The 25,943-nt window shown below is 40.9% G+C and overlaps 1 protein-coding gene across 1 annotated transcript in view; it reads right to left on the bottom strand.

Moving 5' to 3' along the window:
- lrrc1 (leucine rich repeat containing 1) overlaps positions 1 to 25,943 on the bottom strand; it is a 39,750-nt gene that overhangs the window by 3,025 nt on the left and 10,782 nt on the right. The window contains exons 2-12 of the mRNA XM_088933796.1: positions 22,606 to 22,723; positions 20,342 to 20,420; positions 18,883 to 18,972; positions 11,601 to 11,657; positions 11,003 to 11,066; positions 9,826 to 9,900; positions 8,687 to 8,831; positions 7,734 to 7,852; positions 7,513 to 7,596; positions 3,042 to 3,157; positions 2,494 to 2,666 (exon numbers count right to left, since the gene is read on the bottom strand). Coding sequence (XP_088789922.1) covers positions 2,494 to 2,666; positions 3,042 to 3,157; positions 7,513 to 7,596; positions 7,734 to 7,852; positions 8,687 to 8,831; positions 9,826 to 9,900; positions 11,003 to 11,066; positions 11,601 to 11,657; positions 18,883 to 18,972; positions 20,342 to 20,420; positions 22,606 to 22,723 — 1,120 coding nt within the window. The remainder of the gene's footprint in view (positions 1 to 2,493; positions 2,667 to 3,041; positions 3,158 to 7,512; positions 7,597 to 7,733; positions 7,853 to 8,686; positions 8,832 to 9,825; positions 9,901 to 11,002; positions 11,067 to 11,600; positions 11,658 to 18,882; positions 18,973 to 20,341; positions 20,421 to 22,605; positions 22,724 to 25,943) is intronic.

Here is a 25,943-nt window from a genome sequence, read left to right as displayed (position 1 = left end):
TTTTGTGATACAACACCAAGTGATTAGTAACTTCACAGCACTACTGTTCAGACCTGCCTCACAATGTTAATAATTGTCCACACCTACAGACTGGCACAGGTCTAAAAAGTTCTCATTTCGAGAAAATGGTGTGCAAAAAAGGAGAAAACCATGGTGATATGCTGAACTATGCCAATGCACTTCCTCATTTAATTTCTCTCCATCAGCTTTGAGAGATCTATTAATACAAAGCTTTTACTACAGCAGGCAGGCAGTACAGCACAATGTCAGCAAAGACAAAAAGAACTAAGAATGACGCACAATAGTACCTTCTACAAGAAAAATAAATGGGTTTAAATGACCAAACTAGAATTAGTCTGACTAATCTGCATCGACAAAGACAGCAGAGAGCAGGAGGTTTTTTTTTTTACACAAAGGGTTGTGGGAGTGTAAAATAAGACTGTTTCAAGAAATAGCCGGATGAGATTCTCGGATCGTGAGACAGATGGGCCCAATGGCCTCCTATCGTTTGCAAGTGTTCTTCTGTACTTGAAAACAAATACATTTTATCTGAAGTGCATAAGAGACTGAAGGGCCCTAGCCGTCAGACCTCTGCAGCCAGAACACTAATGCTTAATACATTATCCTGGAAAATTACTGCACTGCTTTCCTGGCTGAAGTACTGACTAAGCTTTTGCTGACATGAAATTCTCAGACAGATGGGAGTACTTTGTTTCTGAAAATGGGCTTCCTCTACAGATGGCTGCAAATCTTCTCATTTTCCAACGGTGTTTCTAAACAGGGTGACCACTGTTTAAAAGAACGCAATTTTTAATTAAACTAAAATGTTGAACGAACAGCACTTCAGATTTTATTGCTGAAGTAATCAGTCATAAGAAAAATAAGTTTCACCTTCATATATGCTCTCATCCAATCAGTAGTGTTGTGAGAACGCAGGGAACAATAAAAAGAGAACTGTGCATCACCCACTTCTGTGTATATTATGTACCTCTATTACTGCATTTCAAACATTTCTTTCACCTATAGAAGTGACGGACTTAAGGCTGTAACACTTCCCTCATTATCAGGCATCCAACAAGCTAATGGCCAGAGAACACTGAAAGCACTCTATGCATCAGAAGAGGATGAACTTAACCAAGCAGAAGACACTGACTGCTATGATCAATTGCACTCATTTATTATCAGGACTCCGCTAGTCCTGATGAGGGCTGCTACACCCCAGAACATATCCTGGAAAAATACGGGGATAGGCAGTACCACACCCTCCAGGGTATATGCAAGGGCAAACGTACACAAGGACAGTTTAAGAGACCTCAAGTAACTGGGCCAGCGGGTCTTTGGAAAGTTGGAGGAAATCTGAGCCCTCCACTGATGTCACTATGAAACCGGGGAAGAACATGCTAACTCCACACAAGAGCTGCGAGAAAGCTGTGCAATCACCCTTCCCTCCCAACTACTTTCCAAAGCCTGAGAAGTGAAAGCTCTTTAGCTTCTTTTTCACACTCGTATAACAACTTTGCTTGGCATTAGTCACTAGTATGATATATTGAAGAATGAACTAAAATGTTGCTCCTTCTTCCCATGTCCTCTTGGCCATGTTTCTCCCATACAGCTCCTCTGCTTCAAGCTCCCATTAGGACCTCTGCCTCTGCATACGCCAGTTCGAGACTGTCTTTGCGAATGGCTGTCCCTGCCACTCTCGCCCTCCTATGTCCAGTTCTTAGAGAGATCTACAACTCTTCTACCTTGAAAGTTTGTCTTCAACACCACAGTGCTCGACATAACAGCCCCTTACCGGAAGCCACTGGGAGTTGAGAGATCCCTGACTGACTACTACCCACCCCAGCCTCGGCAGTCACACATGGCAGAGCGCCACCTCTTGGGGATCCCAGGCACAGCAAGTCACAGTCAGCTCGTGACACGATCAGCCTCAATCAGGCTTGGCTTCTTTCACACTTCCACTATGAATTTTTAAGATGTGACTGCGATTTTTTTTAGCACCTGTGGGTTTCCAACCCTGGTCCTGGAGAGGCCAGATCAAGAATGGACAATCTTAATCATCAAATTGTAATTTAACTGTTTGATTCAAAACACCATTAGCCAGATTAAGTATTCAAAGGTAATCTGGAACAAAAAAATGTGAAACCCCTTACACCCTCAGGGGGCAGAGTTCACAGATCTTAAAAAATAACCCGCTAAATTGATCTGTAAATTACCTGAATTACTACATGGGAATCCTTCAGAACTAGGAATCTTCTGCAGTTACCCAGGTGTACCTTATTATCTACCATATTTAGTGTTTTAGTAGGTTTAGATGCTCCTAGCTCCAAGTATTGCACTGTGTAACTTATAGTGACCTGCAAAATTCTACATATTGTTATTCTTTTGTGCAACAGGCTGTGGATAATGTGGTGAGCTAAAGAAATCAAAGAGAAGGACAGTTTACATTCAGTCCAGAGCCTCTGGGCAGCAGCACTCATGGGGCCACAGTACCTTGGCTCTCCTGTTCCGAAGGCTGCTGAGGAAGGAGAACGCAGGTCAGCACCTTCTCCCGCGACTCCGGATCCACATCCGTCTGGAAGGTCAGCAGTGGCTGGGACTGGTTCTCCGACAGCCAGAGGGCCTTGAGCTTCAGAGTGGTCAGTGACATTGGCAGACAGACCAATCTGGAACGTGAACAGGAAGCAGCAGTTTTAGGGCTCATACCCACTAGAGGAACACCAACCCTCCTCCTGCCAGCCCACCAGCCTTAATAATAACAAAGTGAAAGAGCCTTTGAGAGGCTTGCAAAAATACTGCTTCTTTACTTTAGTCTTTTGCTTCCTGATCTTTCATGTTTTTTTTGCCAGTGTTTTTAATTTTTTTTTTTAATAGTTTCCTCACTTCCTGTTCAACTCAGTCTGCACTATGCACTCTCCACCTACTCCAAACAGCTTTCCCTTAGTGTCCAGAATCATTTTGCCTAGGACAAATGACAAAAACCCATCCCAATTGCCACAAATACACAACTTTATTCACGCATGTCAGGGAGTAGTACCTACCTGTTGCCAGACACATCAAAGACGTGTAATTCTGTGGCCTGGGAAATCTCGGAAGGAATCCGTGTTAACCTGTTTTCTCGTACACAGAGGACATTAAGGCTACAACAGCCTCCAATCTGAATGCAAACATCGAGGAGGAGGAAAAAGGAAAAGTTAAAATGCTGGAATAAATGAACACACTAATGTCTATTCATCAGGATGCATGCCAGATCTATCCAGAGTTGTGAAAGAAAGCCCCATTGTGGAGACAACACTTCAGCTAAAAGGGGATTTGCATCAGTTTGATAATCTTGTATCACCAGAGTGGCTTCCACACTGACTGCTAAATGTCGATGACAGTGGAATGAGTGCAGACAGAGCTAATCAACATGCCATTTTATGACATTTTCAGATGAGCAGAGGTCTTGACGTGAAAAAATAACAGAAAGGCTAAATCATGTGGATGGAGTGAGAAAATGTCCTTGCTGAATTCCATCTCTTGGCCAAAGCAGCCATCAATTCCATCCTGTAATGGTCAGTTTGGTGTCAGATCAATAACTCAATCCGAGGACCAGACAAAACGTGTCTAAAATCAGAACAAATTAAGCCCTGGTTAAACTGGAGACCCAATGGCGTTGCTAATGTGCAGACAGTAATCTGCTCATCAGACAGCATGGAGATCTGCTCAGGCTTGTATCAGTGGGTGAAGCCTTATCAAGTTAAAAAGATACAGATAAGCTTATGTAATTGTGGCAATTACATAGAAATGGCTGAAGTCACATGGTGGGGAAAACCCTAAAATGCAGCTAGGAAAAAACAGACAGGGTCATACATCTCTAATGCAGTCTGCTCCGAGAAGGACTATGATCTGCACTGAAAATTGTGATCAAATATGAACAAGCACTGCAAAAAACACTGTACAGAATTTCCCTAAGCAGACTTGATTTTTTTTTCTCCAAGAGCAAAATCATTCATTTTGGAATCTTCCATTATATCCTTCTCCTGTTGAACGCCTACAACTTACTGTACCAGGCTCAGTTTATTACAAATGGAAGCATTCCATTCATTCAAACTAATATGCCTTTTCTATTATTTTATTAGGACTATTGATTTTGAATAATTAATTTAAAAACATTTAAAAAATTAAATCAAATGGCAGAATACAAGAAACCCAAATAGATTCTGAGACTCAAAAAAGACCAAATGGAAAAAGGATGGATTTCACTAGATCAGTTACTATGCACTAATAAATTCTGTATTACAATCAATACATTATTTATTAATAGCTTACCTGTCTTAAATTACCAAATATTTTCCAAAATGTATGGAAATAATTCACAATTAAAGTGAATTAATTCAACAAAGTTTATTTCACTCTTGACGGGGGACAGTTCCTTCTGGTAAATTTTAGTCAACACAAGTAAGACAAAATCAAGATGTTTCTACTTTTTAACTTAGCCTTGATAGTAGAATTGCATAAAAGCGGCCAAAGTATTACACTAAAAGGAAATGCAGAACGTTTAGGAAAAGGAATTTAGATCTACATAAGAGCTTGGGTGAATTTTCAGTAAATGTTGTCTGGGACGCTGCAGGTGTATTTAGATTCTGTCCTTCACCTTGTCGACACACCTCGCACTACAGTACCAGCCAACAGGTGTGATTCCAGGCAGAAAGGAAGACAAAGAGAATGTCAAACCACACTGACGGGCCGGCTGTGAGCATGTGAAGTCCCGGTCTGGGCGAACAGCCCATGACATCCTCACAGCCTCACAGTGTAAAGTCATGCTACAAGCACACACAGACAACACACGAACTGAAGTGCAACGGATATTTAAAATGCAATAAAGCAAAAGATGACAGAAAGTCATTCAGAATCAATGTGCTTATGGACTATGGTTATTTGGAATGACAGCAGGGCATGATTCCACTGAATAGTTCCTTTCAGCACATGAAACCGGATTTGCCAGTGAGCAGCTGAGCAGATTAAGCTTGCAAGTCCCATTAAAACCAGAAAGATAACAGATCCGGTAAACAAACCCGCATGCAAATAATGGCAACGGGAAGGCAAACAAAACATTTGAACTTACTCACAAGGCTACAAGATTCAATATGTTCCAAGCAGCAAATGTTCAAAAGCAAAAGAAGAAGTAATCATGGCTTCTTGTTTACTTTAAAATTATTGTACACTGCTTTCAAGCTAAGGTATGGGGCAGAGAATTTTGTAACACGCTTTTACACAAAGCGCCTTCTGAACACGTTCAGTCCATGCTGTAGTCAAAAGCACAAGTCATACAACTGGTCAGCACAGTCTTTTACAGGAGCTAGCGAGACAAACGAACGGACAGGGAAGACCTGAAAATTGTACCTCAAGAACTTCTGCCAGAAACTTAGATAATGCTGAATAAGGTTAAGCTAAATGAAAAACATAATAAGGTATCCTTTTGGCACTGATGGGAGTTATGCTAACCAGTGCAAAGTCGTCATTTGACCAAGCATGCATTCTCCAGGAGGTTATAATGCAAGACCATTCACACCGGTGCAGGGCAGGTTGAAATGAGGTTAAGATCAAAGATGTGGGTTTGTGCACATAGTGAATGGTTGGTCAGTATCACTCAGGTCCAGAAAACCAACCGCAGCAGCCTTCCTATCAGGACAGTTAATGCAGCTCGGGTATTTTTGCCTATGTTGCTTTTGCATAATGCTCATAGGAAGAATGTCCCTGAGCAGTCCTTGTTAAAACACATGCATTTCGTTTTCCTGGGCAGGATTTACACTCCCCAGGCAGAGCTCAAGCCTCCTGCCCGAGGTAAGCAAGCGGTGCGGGTAAGCCAGCTGCGCTCAGGCTGTCCGAACCTCGGGGCGCAGGGAGCCGCGGCAGGGCCTGGAGGGACCTCCACGAGGACGGCGGGAACCCGGTCCGTTCACCTCGCGGTCGTCTCCCTGGACTACCGTGCGGCAGTGAAAGCCAAAGCTTAATCCCCACCATGAAAGCAGCGTGCGGATCGCTAACAGACCCCCCCACCTACTGAGAAAAACATGGGTCCGGAGTTCTGGTGGACAAACCTGTTACCCCCCAGCAGTAAGAACTCCAAGCACAGCTCCTGAGGGCTGCTGGCTCTACCAGTGTTACTCCCATCAACTTCCACCTACTCACACTCTCAATTGAGCTAAAATGCACTGTGCACTTAGGGGAGTCCAATCCTGGTCTGCAGATTTTCTAAGTCTCTTCAAAAGGGAAGGAAACTGAGTCAAAAAGTGTGCCGATTTAGGTCATTCAGAGCTGGCCTGGAAAGAAACCCTAACTGTATATTCAGCTCCTGACCCAGAAGCTGGTCAAAAGAAAAGATAATAGATTGCAGCCATTATTGAACCCCCCCCCCCTTTGCCCTGTTATACTTGCAGTATGCTATAACATATACACTATAATACATATTAACCTATATACATATATACGTATATAGCTTATATATGTTTGTTATAGAATGAAACAATTTGACAGATATGCATCTCATGCGATGCGTTTGCTCCCTGAGCAGAAAAACAACCCTGATTTCTTACTTGCCTCTCATCAATAGCAGAAAAAACTTCAAAGCAGTACACGAGCACGTGACACCCTGGGCACCAGCTGAGCCCACGCTGAGGGGCTGGCAGCAAGCTAATGCCCAGGTTCTCTCTAGGCACATCTGGAACATGTGGGTGACTTCAATCTCACAACACTGGGGCACTAAAGGTCATTTAGCCGCACAGAGCTGGACAGTCTGCTTTTAAAGTATTTTTTAAACCTGTGGTTTGAGGCTTCCCTTCAACCCGGCCTCCTAACAAAACACACTCCTTCCAAGACTTCAAAACCAGGCTGAATGGGAAGAGGCTGTGTTCCTCCCAGCACAATTCACCTTCCAGTAACTCACAAAGCAATTGTTATAATATAACGCAGACATGTCTAAATAAGGACATGGCAACAAATCGCCAAGCACCGCATGATAATTCATGCGCAGCAGAGCTCCATGTTTTTAAGATGCTGACTTGAATTGTACCACCCTTAAGTCCATTAATTTTCTCATTACTTTCTGAATGACAGCAAGCTTCCTTCTGAATGTACTGCACCCACCCACTCTCTCTCCCCACGACTGCTATTTCCTAATAACGTTTAATCTACAAAAGCATGTTCATACAAACTGCTCTGGGCCCATCTACTATGTCAAAACAGCTGGTTTTCCAAATATATTACTGCTTTGAGAATGAACCAGTAGGAACAGGTTTTGAAAGATATAATTAAGTGGAAAATGAAATTCTGTGCTCTGAATATGACTGGAAAACAATTCATGCAGGAATCCAGTGTGGACCAGCTCAGCCAATCAGCCACCTGTTCGTTACTTCAATAATAATAGTGTCACCAGCCAAAATGTTTCATGCTGAATTGTCAATATTCAGTATATAAAACAGCTTGAAGTATTTCTACAGGGGAGACAAAACAGAAAATATTTTTACATACCTCTTTTGGTAAAGCAATTAGCCTATTCCTGTCACAATTGAAATTGGACAGTTTCTTAAGTTTTCCAATACTTCTTGGTAAATTCTGCAGAAAAAAAACAAAAATACCATTTGTCAGTGTTAAATCCCTTCTCCTCCTCAGCAACAACAAAAGCTCAATGCAGCTATATTACCAACGGTCAGAGATATGCATCACAAACAGAATGCAAGCTGCTTGCTTACCACCAGCTGGTTTTCTGTAAGCACCAGTTCTGTAAGATTCTCACACTCGCCAATACTGTCCGGCAACTGCACCAGTCTGTTCTGGTCCACCTTGAGGATTGAAAGCTGCTTCAGTTTGCCTGCAGGATAAAAGGGATCAACATTAATGAGCAAACTTAAGTGCAGCTTATTTTTACAATGACTGAACCTTGTTAGGGTACACCCCATACTATGAGCCAAAAGTGTTAACAGTCAATTCTTAGTTGGTTTCCCCTCGTGGTTGATGGGAATGATCTTCTATGAAGCCAAAGGTTTAGCAAATCCTTTAGGGAATCAGGGCAATGCAGCAATATGCTCTCTGGCAGAGGGAGCAGCTTTGTCTCAGAAGGATCTGGTCATGGACAATCCGCTCATGCTGAGCTCTTCGATGCTCCATTTTTAAGAACGAAAGTCAAATAACTAAACAGCAATGATTAATATTTTGAGAGCTCGTTTAATCTTACCAGTTACATTCCTAATAGCGCTGCTTCACATGCGTCTCACGGATTCAAAGCTAACTTCAGCTCAGAAACCGCCAGGGCGCAAGCATGTTACAGCAATGGAGAAATAAAAACTACAGGGACCTCCTCCACTTCACCACCCGCGCCGGTCCCGGGCCAGCCCGAAACGGGCACCCGCGCCGGTCCCGGGCCAGCCCGAAACGGGCACCCGCGCCGGTCCCGGGCCAGCCCGAAACGGGCACCCGCGCCGGTCCCGAGCCAGCCCGAAACGGGCACCCGCGCCGGTCCCGGGCCAGCCCGAAACGGGCACCCGCGCCGGTCCCGGGCCAGCCCGAAACGGGCACCCGCGCCGGTCCCGGGCCAGCCCGAAACGGGCACCCGCGCCGGTCCCGGGCCAGCCCGAAACGGGCACCCGCGCCGGTCCCGAGCCAGCCCGAAACGGGCACCCGCGCCGGTCCAAAGGGGGACACGTACCTATGCCGTCCGGCAAGACGTCTATGAGGTTCTGGGAAACCAGGAGATCGGTCAGGGAGGAGAGCCCCCCGATCTCCTCGGGCAGCCGCTCCAGTTTATTCTCCGACACATCCAGGCACAGCAGGCTCTTCATGCTCCCAATCTCCTGGGTGATGAATTAAACAGCAGGTGCACGTTCAGACTTGCAGTGGAAATATTTCCTGCCTTGAGCCAAGTTAAAAATCGTTCAACTCCTCAGCACCTTAACACCACTGAATCAAAACATTTGGGGACAAAAAGGAACTCTGTTTCACCGGTATGGATTAATAATAATATTCAATTTAACATTAATATTAATACGAATGGATTAATAGTGGATTATTCTAAAAGGCACAGAACAATACCTATATATATATAACTTGAGGATAGCACTGAATGTTTCAGTGGTCAGAATTGAGCTTAATTCACATACAGTAGGCAAAGGCAGAGTTAATTTAGTGCTCTCATGGGGAGTACATTTTATGCATTTTAGCACAACAGAGAGGCTTAAAGTGCGATATTATTTTTCACAGTTGTGTCTTTCAGGTGGCTGGGGGATTGGGACAAAATCAGACCAACTGGGCTTTAAGCCCTCCCAGAGCATTTCAATTTTCAAAAGAAGGCAACACAAAGTATATCTGTCATGGGTATTAGTTTCTGGCACAACAAGAAACTGAACATACATGTTCATGAACGAAAAGAGAAAATCTGGTCTGGTAACTTCTGGGAATTTCCTCTCATTATCAGCTTTACAAGAAAAGGTCCCTAGAGCTAAGTCATAAAAACTACCCTGCAGTCCCGTGTAACTGGCAAAGAAAACATGGTTTACATCCAAATGCAAGAGTCTCATTCAATATTTTCAAGATTATCATGTCCTTCCACCCATCTTCTAATCCAATACAGGACCACAGGGGAGGCAGAGCCTATCCTGGCAAGCAACAGGCACAAGGGGGCGCCAGTCCAGGGCAGGGCACAAGCCAACACACCAGGGCCCGTTTTCCCAGAAGCCAGTTAACCTCCCAGTAGGTCCAGAGTTGAGCCCAGGGCTCCAGCACTGCGCCATCGTGCCGCCCTCTTCCTACCCGTGTATGCATTAACTTTTTTTTTCAAAAATAGCTTACCGCTGGTAATTCTGATAACTGGTTTCCATCTAGCCAGAGGTCCTTCAGACTGAGAAGGCAGCCAATCGTTTCTGGCTAAAGAGAACAGAAAAAAACAGAAATTCCTTCATTGCAAATTTTTGGGTTTTTGTGACAGGAAGCGTTTGCCAGAAGGATGATTTGTCCTTGAACACACAAAAGACAGATCATCGCAAAATACCTAACAAGGAGACGCAAATAACAGCATATCAAAGAGCAAAAACAACAGATACATTGTTGATCTCAATGAAATGCTTTAAAAGTTGCTCATTATAGTTGTATTTTTAAGCATTCCCTCAAAATGTTGGCTATTCTTACATGCATCCATTGAGCTACGGAATAACCTATGAAGGACTGTTTTTTAAAAAATCCCTCGGGAAAGGTAAAGTACAACACGCTTTGTCCCGAGACTGAAAAGTGGTCGCTTGTTCTTAGAAAGACTTCTTGGGTGTTTCCTTTTAGGCCGGCGGGCGTGTGTGATTGTAAATGGAGTCACCTAAGAGTCTCCGACGGCAGAACCTCAGCATCTGGGTAATCATGACCTGCACCTGTCATTCACAATGCTTTGCTTTCATGCACAAGTAGTATCTACGTTTAGAGAGTTCCTTTGTGCATGCAAACTTCATTTTGCAGATACTGAGACCATAGTAACATGATGACTGATGTTACCGTCCAACAGACAAACCAGCACTTCAGTGCTGAAAAAATGCTCGGTAGTATCTAGAGAGTTCAATCTGCAAATACAGCAGCACTGCGTTTCACATTCACAGGTCATGTTTTCTTCAGGGTTTGCCTTTCTTCTCACAGATAACTTTCACACTGTGTGATTTTACAGGGGTGTGCGTAAACAGAGGAGCTCACTAGAGGAAACATCGAGCACTGACAAAATTAAACCGGCAAGGAGGCTCTCAAAGCTCAACGAACTGCACGAGCTCGAGCAGCTTGATGTACTCTTGCACTCGTAACATTTTAATTTCTGTTTTTAAGTCAGAAATATTCATAAACCACTTTTTCTCCAGGAACCAGTGGTAACTGCATATCAATGGTTAGCACTTTTGAACTTTTAATTCTCATTGTGACGTCATCTATCATAAATTTCTCCATTCTCTTCACGTAAGTACTTTTTTAAAACTGTGAGCTGGCATGGCACTTAACTTACCAAACTGTAAAGTTCATTGTTTCCTAGATCAAGTTCTTCTAGTCTATGTAGTTGGGATAATGACCTGAAAAACAAAAGAAGTTGTAATAAACACACTGCTCACGCCTATAAATATTAAAGTACACAGAAGGTATATGTATACTCATATTTCCAGTTCTCTAACTGTACCTTATAAAAGTACCTTATTATTATAAACATGCCTTTAACATCCAGTTCTTAAAGGTTGCTTTGTGAAGTCGTTTTTCCAGAATCGGTCCTCACAAATACAGTAACACCTATATACACACCACTGCATAATGACTACAATTACTCAGTAATACCACCACACATTTATACAAGACTGATTTTCACAAGTATGACGAGTTTAACGTTACACACTATACTGAATGGTCACACACATCAGGCGCTTCTGGATTTTAAGTATTGCATCACTTTTCTCATGTAAGATTTCATGGCACTGCCACTGCTAGTTGTGTGGACTGTATCGGAAAATGATTTAGAATAAGCTATAACCAGGTAACCATTATTGATTAGAATTACCTGTCCCTCACATAAAGTGCTATGAGGTTGAAAAAGATTTCTTTCTTTTCCTACTCACTCTGGTAAGTATGTCAACAGATTCTCTCTCAATTCCAGTGATACCAGGTTACAAAGGCTGAAAAAAAATCACAGAAAAAAAAAACATTTTTGTCCATTTCAACAAATTCAAAGTTCTTTCCTTGAAGATCAGCATAATAAGTCACAGAATAAATAAAGCCCTCTAATAGAGTCCAAATATAAACCTTTGGCTTTTTAAATTGCTTTGTAATGGCAATCATGCCATTTTTGTGATAGCCTGGTTTGGAAACTCAGCCGTTCAGGAAACAGCTGGGCAGGGTGGTCCACACTGCTTCGAAAATAACTGGCTCTGACTGACCATGTGGTGCCTCCATATACACTACGCGTTGAAATGGAAAAACTCTGAAGATTATGAGTGACCACTCCGACCCAGCCTCTCCCATCTGAGCTCCTACCCTTGGTAAGGAGACCAAGATGTCTCAAACCCAGAAGTGGTTCCAGAAGACCCCCAGCCCTGAGGCTCATCTGGTTCTCAACTCAACACTCTTAAAGTGGTTACTAAATTATTTATAGGTAAAGGTGTGGATCCTACCTTCACTGCAATATAGCATAATACTGTATTTTGTCTAGGATATGTGTATGATATGTCACATATCTACCAATTAGCATCCATCAGCCCAGTGAAGGTTGTTCGATTTTTCTTTCTCTTCTTGTATTTCTATCTGTTATTTCAAGCTCGCCACAAACATCCTAACAACCAGAAAGGTTGGTTTGGCAAAAAAGCTGGCTTTGAATTCTGGATCTCTTAATTTGCAGTGATGGCTTCACTCATTTCATTCTAAGCTCCGTACTTTATGATGATTCATTTTTGAAGCACTGTTGTACAACAGCCCTGACCCTGTTGCATACGAAATGAACTGACACCAACAGAAAGCTACAAGACTACAAAAGATCAGGATGATAAAACACACCAGGTCCAGTCCTCCCTGTGGGCAAACTCTGCACTCCCCAGTGCAAGAAGTGGATGGCTAGTCTACCCACAGTGAAAATGAGGTTCACAGAGCGATTCACTTAAGACAATGCACTATGCTGTGAGATTCTGATCATTTTTATATTTCTGCACCAAATCAAACTGATCTCATACCCTTGATCAGAGATTTGTATCTCCTAGTCTCACCTAAGCTTCAAACTACCGGGGCTCATAGCAGCCTTTAAACAGAGTATAATAATCGCTACAAATGGGGGCCATTTCCCTGACTTGGTAGCTAAATAATTCTAGGATTTTATCGCCCATTGCTTGGAAAAGACCTTTATTTGAACCAATTCTGACTGTATAATTTGGGGTTAGAAATTATGAATATCTCTACCGAGTTCTTAACTAATTAATAATTAACCATCGCTTAATTCATACCCAGCCTTGGATTTTCATACCCGGCCACATTTTAACAATGATCTTTTAACAGCAAACTCCCAGCCTGCAATTAATTGTACATATGTAGTTAACTGAAATTAAATGTCATTTAATTATATTTTTTAAGGTAAAATGCTCAATTTTGCTAAGAAAGTAATCTTATGTCAAGAGTTGATGATATTAAAACTAAGGCAGATTTTGTTTTTGATACCATTGCTTTCAAAGTTCAGGGGATAAAACACACAGAAGACAGCAATAAGACGGAGAGAGACGGATACAGCAGAGCCTTTTACAGCACTACTGTAAGAGCAACGAAATTAGTGCCCTCGGGAGCAGTGTCAGCTCTGCACCAGGGACAGATCCGCTCATCAATAAATCCCTGTATTTCATCACAGGAAACATATATGGGCTGGAATAGAACCAGAACTCCAGGAAAGAGGAGGGTGCAATAGGGTTTCTCATGGTTAAAATAGGAGGGTCCTATTCTTTTTAAGCTAAACTAACAGGAGGCAACACTACAAGATCCCAGGACAAAGACCATCAGCTCCTAACTCAACACCATTTTCATGGAAATATAATAAAATGACCAAAAGCTCTAATGGCCAGGGGGAAAAAAGATTTAAAAAGGCATATAGTCTCTCGTTCACCCAGGCAGTTTGAGTTACAGCATCATTGAGGTCTTCGTTATCCACAATAGATGGAAAAGGTTTTCATGGCTCGTGACAGTTCGACAGCTTACAGTTAACCTCACACATGTGGTTCAGTATCGCTCCATTTCTCCTACATGAGAGAATAACCACAGCACTGCCATCTAAACGCAGTTGGCCTTTGGCAATGTGCTGGGGGGGACCCCCTTACCTCTCTGGTCTCAGAATTTTGTGAGGCGAATGAAACAGCTTATTAGTTTCCAAAATCCCCTTGTGTGACTGTCAGAAAGGGACTGAAGAACTGCTTCACACTCAGTTACGTAAAGCACTGGACTCCATCTGTCCTTTCAATTTTCACAACAGTTAACTTGCATTAACTTCAGGTCCGACTATTAGTTTTAAAAACGTGTCCTCTTTCATAACTTCCAGCTCTCTGTGGCTTATGACTACAGAACTGTGAATTTCAAGCAAATGTCAATGCAATTGAACCAAATGTGTTGTCTTTCACACCTAATTTAAAAGCAATTGGGAATAAAGGGCACTTTTTTCTGATGAAAGGATTGTTATGATCATCATTAACGTGGGGGCTGGGAGATTTCAACAGGCTTAATCTGGTCGAGTCCAAACATTGAGAAAAAAATTAAACAGATCCATCCGTCAATGCTGACACCTCAGTGCTCGGAGGAGGAACCTTCTGAATCCGTAAATCATGAAACGTGGTGAAGGGATGATGACAGGGGCAAATGTAAAATGAGGGGGTAGGCAGGACAGAAGAAGGGGTGGTGTGGTGTGATAAACCACCTACAAGCTAGAAAACTGAAGCAAGAGGTTCAGGTGGAAGAGAAACTATGGGGATTACACTGCAAAATAAAAGCATTAAAAGTTTTAACAAAGGGTGTATGTGACAGACCACCACATGCAAACATGGTCACAAGACGTTTACAGCAAGGCTTACTGTGCTACTATGAGATCAGGAAGGAATGTAATAAAAGTGATACTACATTACTGGGATATTTCAACTTTCCACAGGGAAACTGGGATACAGTAACGGGATAAGAAACAACATTCATTTCAACCATATCTATTCCAGCTTCTGCATTTCCTAATATTTAAAAGCTCCAACTTAGAAAGACACTGTGACCTCATCTTTTCCAACAGGCAGGATATAATTAAGAGAACTGATGTAATAGAACCACAGTACAGATTCTTCTGATGTGTGCTTTCGATCTAGAAAGGGGGAGTAAAAATTAGGGTTTATAAGTCCAGAAGAGCTTCCAGACGGTAAACTGGAAGAGCTGGATAAAGAGCCAAGAGAACAGTGGCTTCCCCTGAGACCCTGTACTGCATAAAGAGGGTGACAAATGGGTGGTCATACATTAAAAATACAATGTTAATGGCTGAAAAGTGATTAATCCCTAACAAGATGAACTCTAGCAGAATGGACTAAATGGTTTAATGGGTCTAGTAGGAAAAAACATTAAAGGTAGAAAGTGTTCTACATGCTGCATGAAGGGACCCAAGAATCAATGATGGGAAAAGACCACAGTGCCACAGTGCTTCAGGCACAGCGAACTGAAGACATTACAATCGCCAGACACAGGGAAGGCCTTTGCGGTAAAATAATGCAAAGTGTTTGTTTTTTCCAGTTTTTAAAAAACGTTTTAGTCCTGCACAGAGAGTGCTGCGAGTGAACCGAGCCCAGTATTCAAAATCCAGAAAGGCACTGACAAACTGAAGACTACGTCTGGAGTAACAGTGAAACATGAACCAGCAGAGAAGCAGATTTAAAACCAAGAACAGGAGGCACTTCTTCACACAGAGGATTCTGGGGGTTGGCACACGTTACCCAGCCAGGTTGCTGAAGATGACACCCTGACTTCCTTCCACAAACAACTGGACTAGGTCCTTGGATTGTGCTCCAATCTAATTTGCCATCATTTCGAAACGGAAGGTCTAGTTTAACTCACTTCACACAACTGGCAAATAAGAAACATGGAGAGTAGCTGATCATTAATAATCATAATGGATTTAAATTTACAGAAAGCTTTTGATAAGGTCCCTTATAAAAGATGATTTGCATAAAATCCAATGTACACGAATCAACAACTGTTTGTCTAATAGGAAACAGCACATCTTAAAAACTTGAACTGGACTGATGTAAGCAGTGGTGTTCCACAGATTAATCATTAGTGATATGAAAATGACAAAGACTGACAGAAAGTCATGGATTGGAAAGACACCTGGGCAGTGAAATGTAACAAAGACAGGCGCAAAGGAATCCACACTGGTGATAGGAACATTAACTGCACACATCACATGGGAGTTTCAAGCTGCAAAAAGCTACACGGGGATCTGTGTAGGGTCTTCGACATCAAAACAACATGGGGAATCTTGACAAGACCACACGGGGAGCAAAAACAGAAGGAAAAGGTGTAGATTTTCAATCCAAGGAAGCTGCACATAAGTTTTACAATGCAGTGGGAAGACCTCACTTGGAATATCTGTGTTGCATTCTGGTCATTACTACCAGAAAAAAATACATTCTGGCTTTAGAAACCGTTCAAAGAAGGGAAACCATAATGATTCCCGGTCTCGGGAAATTGTGTACACAGACAGGTAAAAGGAGCTAAATCTGTTCAGTCTAGATTCAATGATGAAGACTGAAAGGAGATTTGATTCAAGTACATAAAATATTTAGGGGTTCAGAAACTCACGGGAGTTCCACCGTTGCTAAATAAAAGAAGACACATGGTCATAACTGAAAATTAAAAGGGAATTCATTTAGGATGGCAAGCAGAAAGCACTTGTTTGCACACAGAGTTGTGAGTGCCTGTTTCAGGCTTCCTAGCCAAGTGGTTGAAGCCACTTTTAAATAATGGCTGAATGAAACTTTTGTTTTACTTAGCTACTAAAAACAAAGGGAACAAGACAGGACAAATCTCCTCCCATTTGCAGCCTTCATTCTCTTACCACAGTAAAGCTGCTTAAAACTATAGTACTTAAGATGAAACTTTATGATGTTCTATAAAAAATATGCAGCGTATTGAGAACAGAAAAGGATGCTTTAATAAATGTTTATACATGAACAGTTTTAATTACCTGTACATTCTGATACTTACAAAGAACTGTTGTGCTGTCTCACTGTCACAAGCCTCTTACACAGTCCTCTTGGCACTTACTAAAGGATCACCGTTTATGTGCATGTAAATGACCTGTTTAACATTAATTCTGAAGCTAAACATCAGTGCAAAGTTTTGCTTCTTTAATCTAGCCTTTTTAACAGTTTCTATTAATCCATTCCAGAAGCAAACATCTGTAGCTCAGTAACACAGTAACAGCGCAAGGCTGAATTCCCTGACTCAGCTATCTGAATGCTCAGCACACCTTGAAGCATTTAGTGTAATGTCTGCAATTCACCACCCTTATAAATGAGTCACTTAAACATCCATTTAAGTTTTGTCTAAAAGTAATCTCAATCTGTTATCTCTAAGGAAAAACTTAGACGGAGACCCAGGGGAGAATCAAAGTAAAGAAAGGGTCACTAAACTGACACTGCATTTTGAACCCGGTCATGAAAGCTTTGAGAACAATGTGTAGCACGAACAGCAATTTCCCTGCATATCCACTGTCTGTTGAAAACTTCCATTATTTAAACAGTTGCAGGCAGTGATTGCTAAAACATGTAAGAACCTCTTCCCCAGTGGGGCTGTACTCGGACGTTTCTGTCCTAACACGGGACGCTGTGGTAGGACATTGCTCAGGCCTCCCCGACCTGCTGCAGTTCCCTCATTATCACCAGCAGCACGTCTCTCCACAGGGCCTGGGCATTTTTTCCAGCTTTTGCGGTATCACTATGGTAACCAACAGATTTACCCAGTTTTCAATATGACTACATGAAGCACAATAAGTGTAACATTCACCCAGATCTATAATCTGCTTAAAATTTTAAAAAATGTAGCTGAATTACTTCCCCCCCCCTAACAGGCCCATCTGTGCACTGACTGTACATGCAAATTTGAGTGTTCATCTCCCTGCAGGGCACTTAATGCACTGTGAAGCAACAAGCAAGCACACCAGGATCTTCTAAGCTCCTGTGCCAGTCGGCTCTTGATTATAAAGGAGGAACTATCCTTGGATGCCCTCTAAATGCAATTCTGAGTGACAGTGCACAGCAGGAATTTAAATTCATTACTGTTGTGAAAAGCTGCACAAAACAAAAACAGGATGAGACAATACACATAGTGAATTTGTGAATTATCCTCCACTTTCTTCACAGAGGAAGCAGACTTTTTCGACACGGACCCTTTGCACAATCACGTGCCTCAAACACTGCCCTTCTCAGGACATGCTTGTAATACAATCGCACTGGCTGGTTCATGAGCCAGTGTCACACAGCCCGCACTGACCTGGGCATTATCACCGGGACTGCAGCATGGGAGAGCTTCTTGTGTTAGGGGGAGCACATACAAGTCCGTCAAGTGCAATAATACATGATTATATTATTGTAATAAGATTCTTATTGCATCAGATTTTGTATTATTTTTATAGTGCTGAGAGCAATTTATTACATGTACAGATCTGTTTTTTGTCAGCCAGTTTAAAGCTTGTGTGCAAAGCCCGGACAACTTGTATTGATCCATGAGATACAAGCTAAATGGACCCACTGAGTGGATAATTCTATATTGCTGTTCCAGACTCCCTGACTGAAAATTAAGAGCCAATGCAAACCTTAGTTCCATTCAAATTTTATTTCTGCTGTTTACATCTATGGTTAGCGGTGGATTGTGAGTGCCAATAAATAAATGTAGGTTTAAAAAACGCTAAACTCTTTGCTTTTTCTCATTTCAATCATCACATTGAATATGTCACAATTATTTAAAGTTGCAATGTTAATTTTACATATCTGTTTTTTTACAAGTCGATGTTATCCAGCAGATATTTCCTTATTGTACATATCTGGTTATTTGTCTAAAGTATTGCATCCTGATTTCAACATGATGACAAACTAAACATGCGCCTCTAAAAACCCCAATGTCTGAGATCGGTCATTTACACACTGGGACTGCCACACAGCCACATTTTCACATTACAAGCCATTTATTAACCACAGCAGGCCATGGACATGAGCTGGATTATGATACCATCTCTTTCCCCTCTTATCCTGATCATCAAAGACACAGCATCAGCTGACTTTTAAAACAGTAACAGCAACAGATGTGAATATCACCACACACAATCAAATTAGGAAAAGAAGATAAACTTACTTTCCAATATTATCAGGAAGGGCCTGCAATGAAATGTCATTGATGGAAAGACATGTTAAATTCCGTAATTCTGGGAAGCTTTCAGGTAACCTGAGACACAGGAACAAAAAAAAAATCATTCAGTGTCACAAGCTAGAGGACGGAAGGCAGCTTGCTCTAAAATTCAGATGACTCCAGCAGTTTTATCTTTGCAAGCTTCCAAATGCCAGCCTGTATCTGCAGTGTTTTATTCTGGGGACATGTATGAAGTCATTTTCAGTGGTCTGCCACAGAGGAGGAGCAGGAGGAAGCCCAGTTAGCTCCAATGAGTTGTGCTTATTTCCTGAACGGTAACTGCAGCGTGTAAAACCCACCACAGCGTAGCTCTAAAACAAGCCACATGGGTCACCCTCTTCTTCGACGTAGGTGGAGCCATACGCACACCGCACGTCTCTAGCGTGAGGGAGGTGCTCCAGCACACACTCCTGAGCAGCCTGCTCCAGAGCAACAGGCAGGATACGTGAAGGTACTTACAGGAAAAGCCATCTGTAATCACATTTCCTGCTGCAGACGGCAAATCTGGTGCCAAAGCAGGCATATGGCGTGACTAAGTGTCTTATTTAGACTGTAATAGCATACACATTACAGGGCAGTCACACAAAGAGGTGACAGACTAGGGCCCAGAGGTGAGCAATCAGCACTTGGAGTCCAACACCTCTCAGAGGCCAGGCTCTATTCGGAAACAAGAAACAGAGCCATGACCAAGAGAACTGTGTTGTACCTGAACAGTTTTGCATCATTTAAAGCAAAAAATAATGTTGCTTTTTAGCTGATGATTAGGGCTGATAATCAATCAGAAGTTATTACCTCATAAAAACAGATGGAAATGATTTGGAAGGGGAGAAAACAGGGGAAACGGGTTTAACGCTGAAAGTGTGATTAATGCTTGATTAGACATGTGGTCAGCACAGTTGAAGTACTTCTTCTGGGGTCGTCACCACTGTGTTGAACAACCTCCAGTCTGGTTTTAATCAGAGCAAAACGTGATTGTATTATGTTATATGTACATGCTCCAGAAACTTACAAAAACACAGCCTGCTCTTCCAAACATATCAAAGACGTTTTCCAAGTAAACACAAAGAAATAAATTAGATGAATTCTTATCTGGCTTTCAGAACATCACTATAAAACATACTCATGTGAGAACCCAATACTGTAGCATAAGTGTTGCATCTGGACAGAATCTTATAACAATATCACAAAAAAGAGGAGTTTTTCTGACAATAACAAAATGGACAAAATCTGTCAGCCGCACTGGTACCTTAATGTAATTTTCTTTTACAATTTCTTGGACACAAGAATTAAATCAGATTAGATTACACCTAGAATATAAAGGAAAACTGCTGAAAACATACACTTTTAACTGAAAATCATAACTGAAAATGCAGCTCATATGTTATTACAAACAAAACTTAATTACCTTGTTAAAGGATTCCCGCTAAAATCTGCTACTTGAAGAGCTTTACAATATGAGATGCTTTCAGGAATTTCCATTATATCTGCAAAGGGGATGGAAAAATATTAACAGGAGATCTTAAAAAGACCAAATATAAAAAGGCATGTCCAACAGAAACATCTCACATTCTCACAAGTCTGTTGTAGGTGACAAATATCAGCTCATTGTTTCATTTTACAGAATTAAATGTGGCTCAAAGTGCACTGGAACCCTGACCTGAAATAGGCAGACATAAAAATATTAAATTATGTCAACATCATAATTCCATCAATATCAGCTTTAACTCAAAAATCAAGCACGCCAGACAAAGTAAACATAAAACTTTGTATTTATACACGCTATGCCAATAGGAGCACAACATGTATTTAAGACTGTCCTTGATAGCACAAATTACAGTGTCGGTCAGTGAAAATTCAGCTTTGGTCAAAACTAAACCATTTAAACGACTATAATTGGTTGATACAATCTTCATAATTATCGTTCCAGCTTTGTTCTTACAGAAGTGCTCTGTAATCCCTGCACTGGCACCGCTTGTAGGACATTAACCATGCACAGGCAGAGCTGCCTGTCTCTGCAAAGTGTCCAGGTCTGAATTTGTGCACCTGCGTAAAGGGTGGTCTCATCTCCCCACTACCCTCTAGAAAAAGTAGAACCAGGTTTTTTGGGGGAAAAGATTGTGCCCCTTTTTATTTACATGTAATGAATCTCATGCATTAATTCCTTTTAAGTGAGATTTTGATTAGCCTATTTTGATTACGTCTCCCTGCAATAGTGACGGAGAGCCAAAAACCTCTATTTTTAGGATAGTTTGCTGGGTAGGAAGGAGTGCAGTAACTCGGATGAGGTACATGTGCAGAATGAAAGTCTTTCTCCTGAGCGTTATAAAGGTTGTGCAAAGGTCTTATTTTGGCAAATTTTAAAGACACTTCAAAGCCTCATAAAAGCAAGAGATCTAAAACAGAAGTCAATTCCACTCTCTTTTCCATGCAGCTCTCCAATCCTCCTGATTTTGAAATTATGATACTGAAACAGGAGTGACCTTCACCATTTAGAGTTAAAAGCAACAACATTAAGTGATATAAATACATGCTATGGTCAACAATTTAATCAAATTTTAGTATACAAGTTTACATTTCAAACTGAAAGTCGTAAGTTTTCAAGATGTATATATATATTTGGTTTGAGAATTGGTTAAAATATAGAAAGCAGTACAGAAGGTGAATGCTCAGACAGGAGAAATGTAATACAAATTCCTGTGATACCAAACTCATTACAACTGCACTCTTTACTTTTAATACATGATTTATCAAGTATCGTTTAATTTACAGAGACGTTCACAAATGATACAATATAAAAAAATTAGCAAAAACTATATATAAAACTAATTCAAAGTTTAAGGCTGGGTAAACACCTATTTAATATTAACATTTAATATTAATTTTTATTTGTATTAATTTTAATATAGACAAGTAAACATTATATGAAGTTAGCAAAAATGTAAAGATGGGAAACACTGAGCTTGAACAAGCTGCTTTTGAAAATGATTTAGGCATTTAGGTTGAATGGAAGGGCTAACAATGTTAGGATCCATAGTTAAAAGAGTCCAATTTAAATTTACAGATGTTAAAATTGTACCACGCATTATTAAGCCCTTTTTAGAATAGTGCCCACAATTTGGGTCATCGCATTATAAAAATATATTTCCAATTGTCGAAGAGTAATATATGTTAAGATATGTCCTCAGACTTAAAGGGATGTGCCAGTGACAGACTTAAAGGTCTTAATCTTTTAAGTCTTGAACAGAAAGTGGATCCTCATAAATTCAAGTATTTAGAATCCTGAAAGGCGCTGACAAAGTCAACTCCGATGACTTCTTGAGAAAATACAGTGAAACACAAACCAGAGGACACAAGTGTCAACCACAGCGAGGGGAACACTCAAAGGAAAGTGGAACAAGCTACCTAGTCCTGCATTCCAAGCTCATAACCCCACCTTGTTTCAGGAAAGAGCTGGACAAAACCCTCTGATCTCTTAGCTACAGTACTGGTAATTCAAAGAGCTTGAGTCACTGAAAGCCTAAAAGGCCTCCTCTCACTTTTGTAACTTCTCTTGCATTCTAGGGTTTCACCTGTTATAAGCATGTGCCGGGATCATTAGGTATATACTGTACATCTCACATCTTTTACATCTTTCTGGGATCAATGTGGTCGTGTGTTGGTTTTACATACCATTTCTGGACACATCCAGTTCCACGAGCTGCATGAAGTTGGCAATCTCTGGTGGGAGTCTCTGGATCTCATTGTCACTGAGTCCAAGTTTCCTTAACTTTACTAGCTGGAAAAAGGGCTGAAAAGCAAGGGTTTAATACAGTTAGCGAATCAAATAGCATACACTCTAACGATTAAATCTGGTATAAACAGAACTTCCGTAGTAGCTTTCCAAACGGTAGCTCTTTTGAAATATCTCCTTTAAGTAAAAAGAAGCTCACTGTACAGGAGCTGATGCCAGAAAATATTTTAACACACCTAAAGTTGGCTGCCGTGCATTTAATATAGCAAACAGAGATCACAGGGTCTGGGAGACAGAAATACAAGGAAATGTTTCTGCAACAGGTATCAAAAGCAAAGATCATGACAATATGTGTTGGAGTGCGAGAAAAAAAAACCTATTAAATTGTTTTTTGTGGAAACCATTAAACAAGTTTCATCTGAATCCCTAATAAAACTGTATCCTTTTGCAGCACTGAAACAATTCAGCTTTAAGATGTCTGGAGCCTGTTTCTCTTCAAGAGGAAGGACCAAAGGGCATAACAATATTACATTTGGATTTGTATTTAAATGTGGTGCTTAATACTTCCAGTTACAAAAGGCCCTTTGGGAGCTTCAGTACAGTAAACCATAATTAATCGCTGAAATAATCTTAAGCGGCTCTTAAAACGGCTTTGGTTACACAGCACACCTGAAGGAATGCCTGTTCAATGATGCCCTGTTCTACATATGACTCAAGCTTTTCCAAAACCTCCTCAAACCATAGTCAGCTGCTTTTCCTTGAAGAGCCAATACAGAAAAGAAACATTCTCTTCTAGCGTTTTAGGATGAATAATACAATTAAGTGTACAAATCCAACGGTGATAATCCAGGCCCAAAAGGTAAACTAATGGAAACTAAAAGTATAGTAACAGAAAACTACAGAAAACCTGAATGATCTCCATGATCATGCTTAATTTACTGCAGCTATGACTACAGCTACTGCAGCCTGCTATATACACAACTTAACCTGCACATCCAGTAGACATTTTGAAAGACAAGGATCTGAAAGTAAACTAGGGTATACTTTCTGATGAAAAACACTTAGGCAAGTAGCCTACAGCTTCTCAACTTTAACAGGCAACAAATGTAAGAAATGAGAAAATATACTGTACATGAAAACCAAGGATTTGGACTCAATGACACCAAATACTTAGGTTTTGGAGACTGACCACAAAGTGATACTTGAACTTAAACCCTACACTATGCATCTGAAGATCATAGGTTTTATGATTGAAATATTAAGAATGGGGATGATTCTGAAGATCTAAGACTGCAATGAATTTCAGGTACCATACCACACTGTTGAACACTTTTGGTCTATAATTGCAGTAAAGCACTTAAGGTGAGGAGCTCCGTGTATATTTTTGCAGAAACAGCTTAATCTTCTCCTGGGAAGGCTTTCCCCAGTTATTTCAAGTATGGAAAACAGAAATGGCACTTTTCCTTTATTACACAGAATGTAACTTGCAGGATGTAAAACAAAATTCTGAACTTAAAGCTGACCAAAATATGGAATTTCTTTTTCAGCTCTATAATGCAAAAGACGTTTGTCATCATAAATATAATAGTCAACTCCGTAGTCGAATTTTGAAAATTATGACAAAACAAGTTTCTATCAGCAACAGCCCAAGGTGTTTTTAGATCTCATATTCCTGCCGTTTTGACAGACGTCCAAGTGAGAAACACAAACAGTGACCATCTGTTCTGCGGTCAGCACTGCCAGACCCCTCAGCTGCCAAAAAATTTGGTCATTAAGAATGCCCACTGGCCTGGCAAAAATTCTACTGTTTCATACACTGTCTGACATAATAATCTATTCACTGGCCTGTGTGTGACCTACTTGTCTGCCGGATTTCTTGTCAGATATGGGGAACTTTCAAATATTATGTAAAGTGCACCTCAAGGAGACACACAATGTGCTTCTGAATTCACACAACCCAGTGCCAGGTCCAAGACCCTTCTCGTCTTTTAGGGTTTACGTTTTTTTTAATAAGGTGCAACATCCAAACAAACTACAGTACAAAACTGATTTTTTAATTTAAAAAAACGACAAAGGGCTAAACATTAATCCAGCATTCTGCATTATTTTTCATAATTCTGCAGTTAACGCAGTTTTCCCTGCATGCAGTTACACAGCTACATTACTGCCGTGGGTCTTGGTATTCATGATGGAACTTTACTTTTAGTACCTCTATGATGCATTAATCAAACCGAACAAAACTGAACACTGGGCTCTTTATAATACATCCTGTATTACAATTTATATGATAATACCTACTGCATTCAAAATAAGCCCAAGGGGTCACTGTGAAAATGTGAACCAAACCAGTTCTAAAGAACCTAATAAGTGGGTCCGTACTGTACAACACTTCTGCAAGATTATCTTAAACATCACGACTCTAAAGACCAGACCATGTGTACTGAGAGCAGAGCAGAGCTGTTTCTTCAAACACAGAACCGACAAGGTTTCTCGACTGTCATTCCCAGACAATATTACCGAAGTTTTACAAGATTGCTCAACAATGAAACTCAAAGCTGCAGACAGACTTCACAGCAAATTTAAAATTATACTGCGAGGGAAAAATTAATGGACCTTCTTAATTCAATCCCTGCTCAAATGTTCTGGAACAAACTAGTAAGATTTAACAGACTGATCTGCAGCTGCAAAAGTCGTGTAGCGCTGTTTTATGTTAAGTTAGACTGCAAAAATACAGTGCACTGACAGAGTATTCCATCTCCAGGCATCCACTAGGAGCATCAAATTATGTAATAAAGGAAATCATTGCAATAAAACAATATTATCAGATGAAAAAAGGTTCTAAAAACATGGATGTTAAAGCTCCATGTCGCTTCAAAATACTGTGGATCAAGAGCCTCACTCTCCGTTTAATCTGTTTGCTGCACACTGAATACTCAATTAACCTAATTATTTTCTTGTATATGTAAGATTTTTCGTAAGATCTTGTCACAGTTGACTACTCAAAACATTCAGATCACTCGTCACACAGTTTCTTGGTTATATATATATACATTATAGATTATAATTAAAAGACTTTAATAATGACATTGAATATGTAAGACAGCTCTTGTGGAACAAGAACCAGTCCTCTGCTGTACTGCATTAGGGCAAAATATTCAAAGCTGTACAAGATCACTGACAGCACATCAGTAGGAGGCTGCTTGACCTCTGACCTCCATTTACTGAGGCCTTGAACCAAGCTGTTTCAAGACCTCTAGCCACATAATGTACTGCTATC

Source organism: Atractosteus spatula, chromosome 15 (assembly GCF_055471065.1).
Source record: "Atractosteus spatula isolate fAtrSpa1 chromosome 15, fAtrSpa1.hap1, whole genome shotgun sequence".
In the NCBI taxonomy this organism is placed as follows: domain Eukaryota; kingdom Metazoa; phylum Chordata; class Actinopteri; order Semionotiformes; family Lepisosteidae; genus Atractosteus; species Atractosteus spatula.
This window is presented reverse-complemented; position numbering and strand designations above follow the sequence as displayed.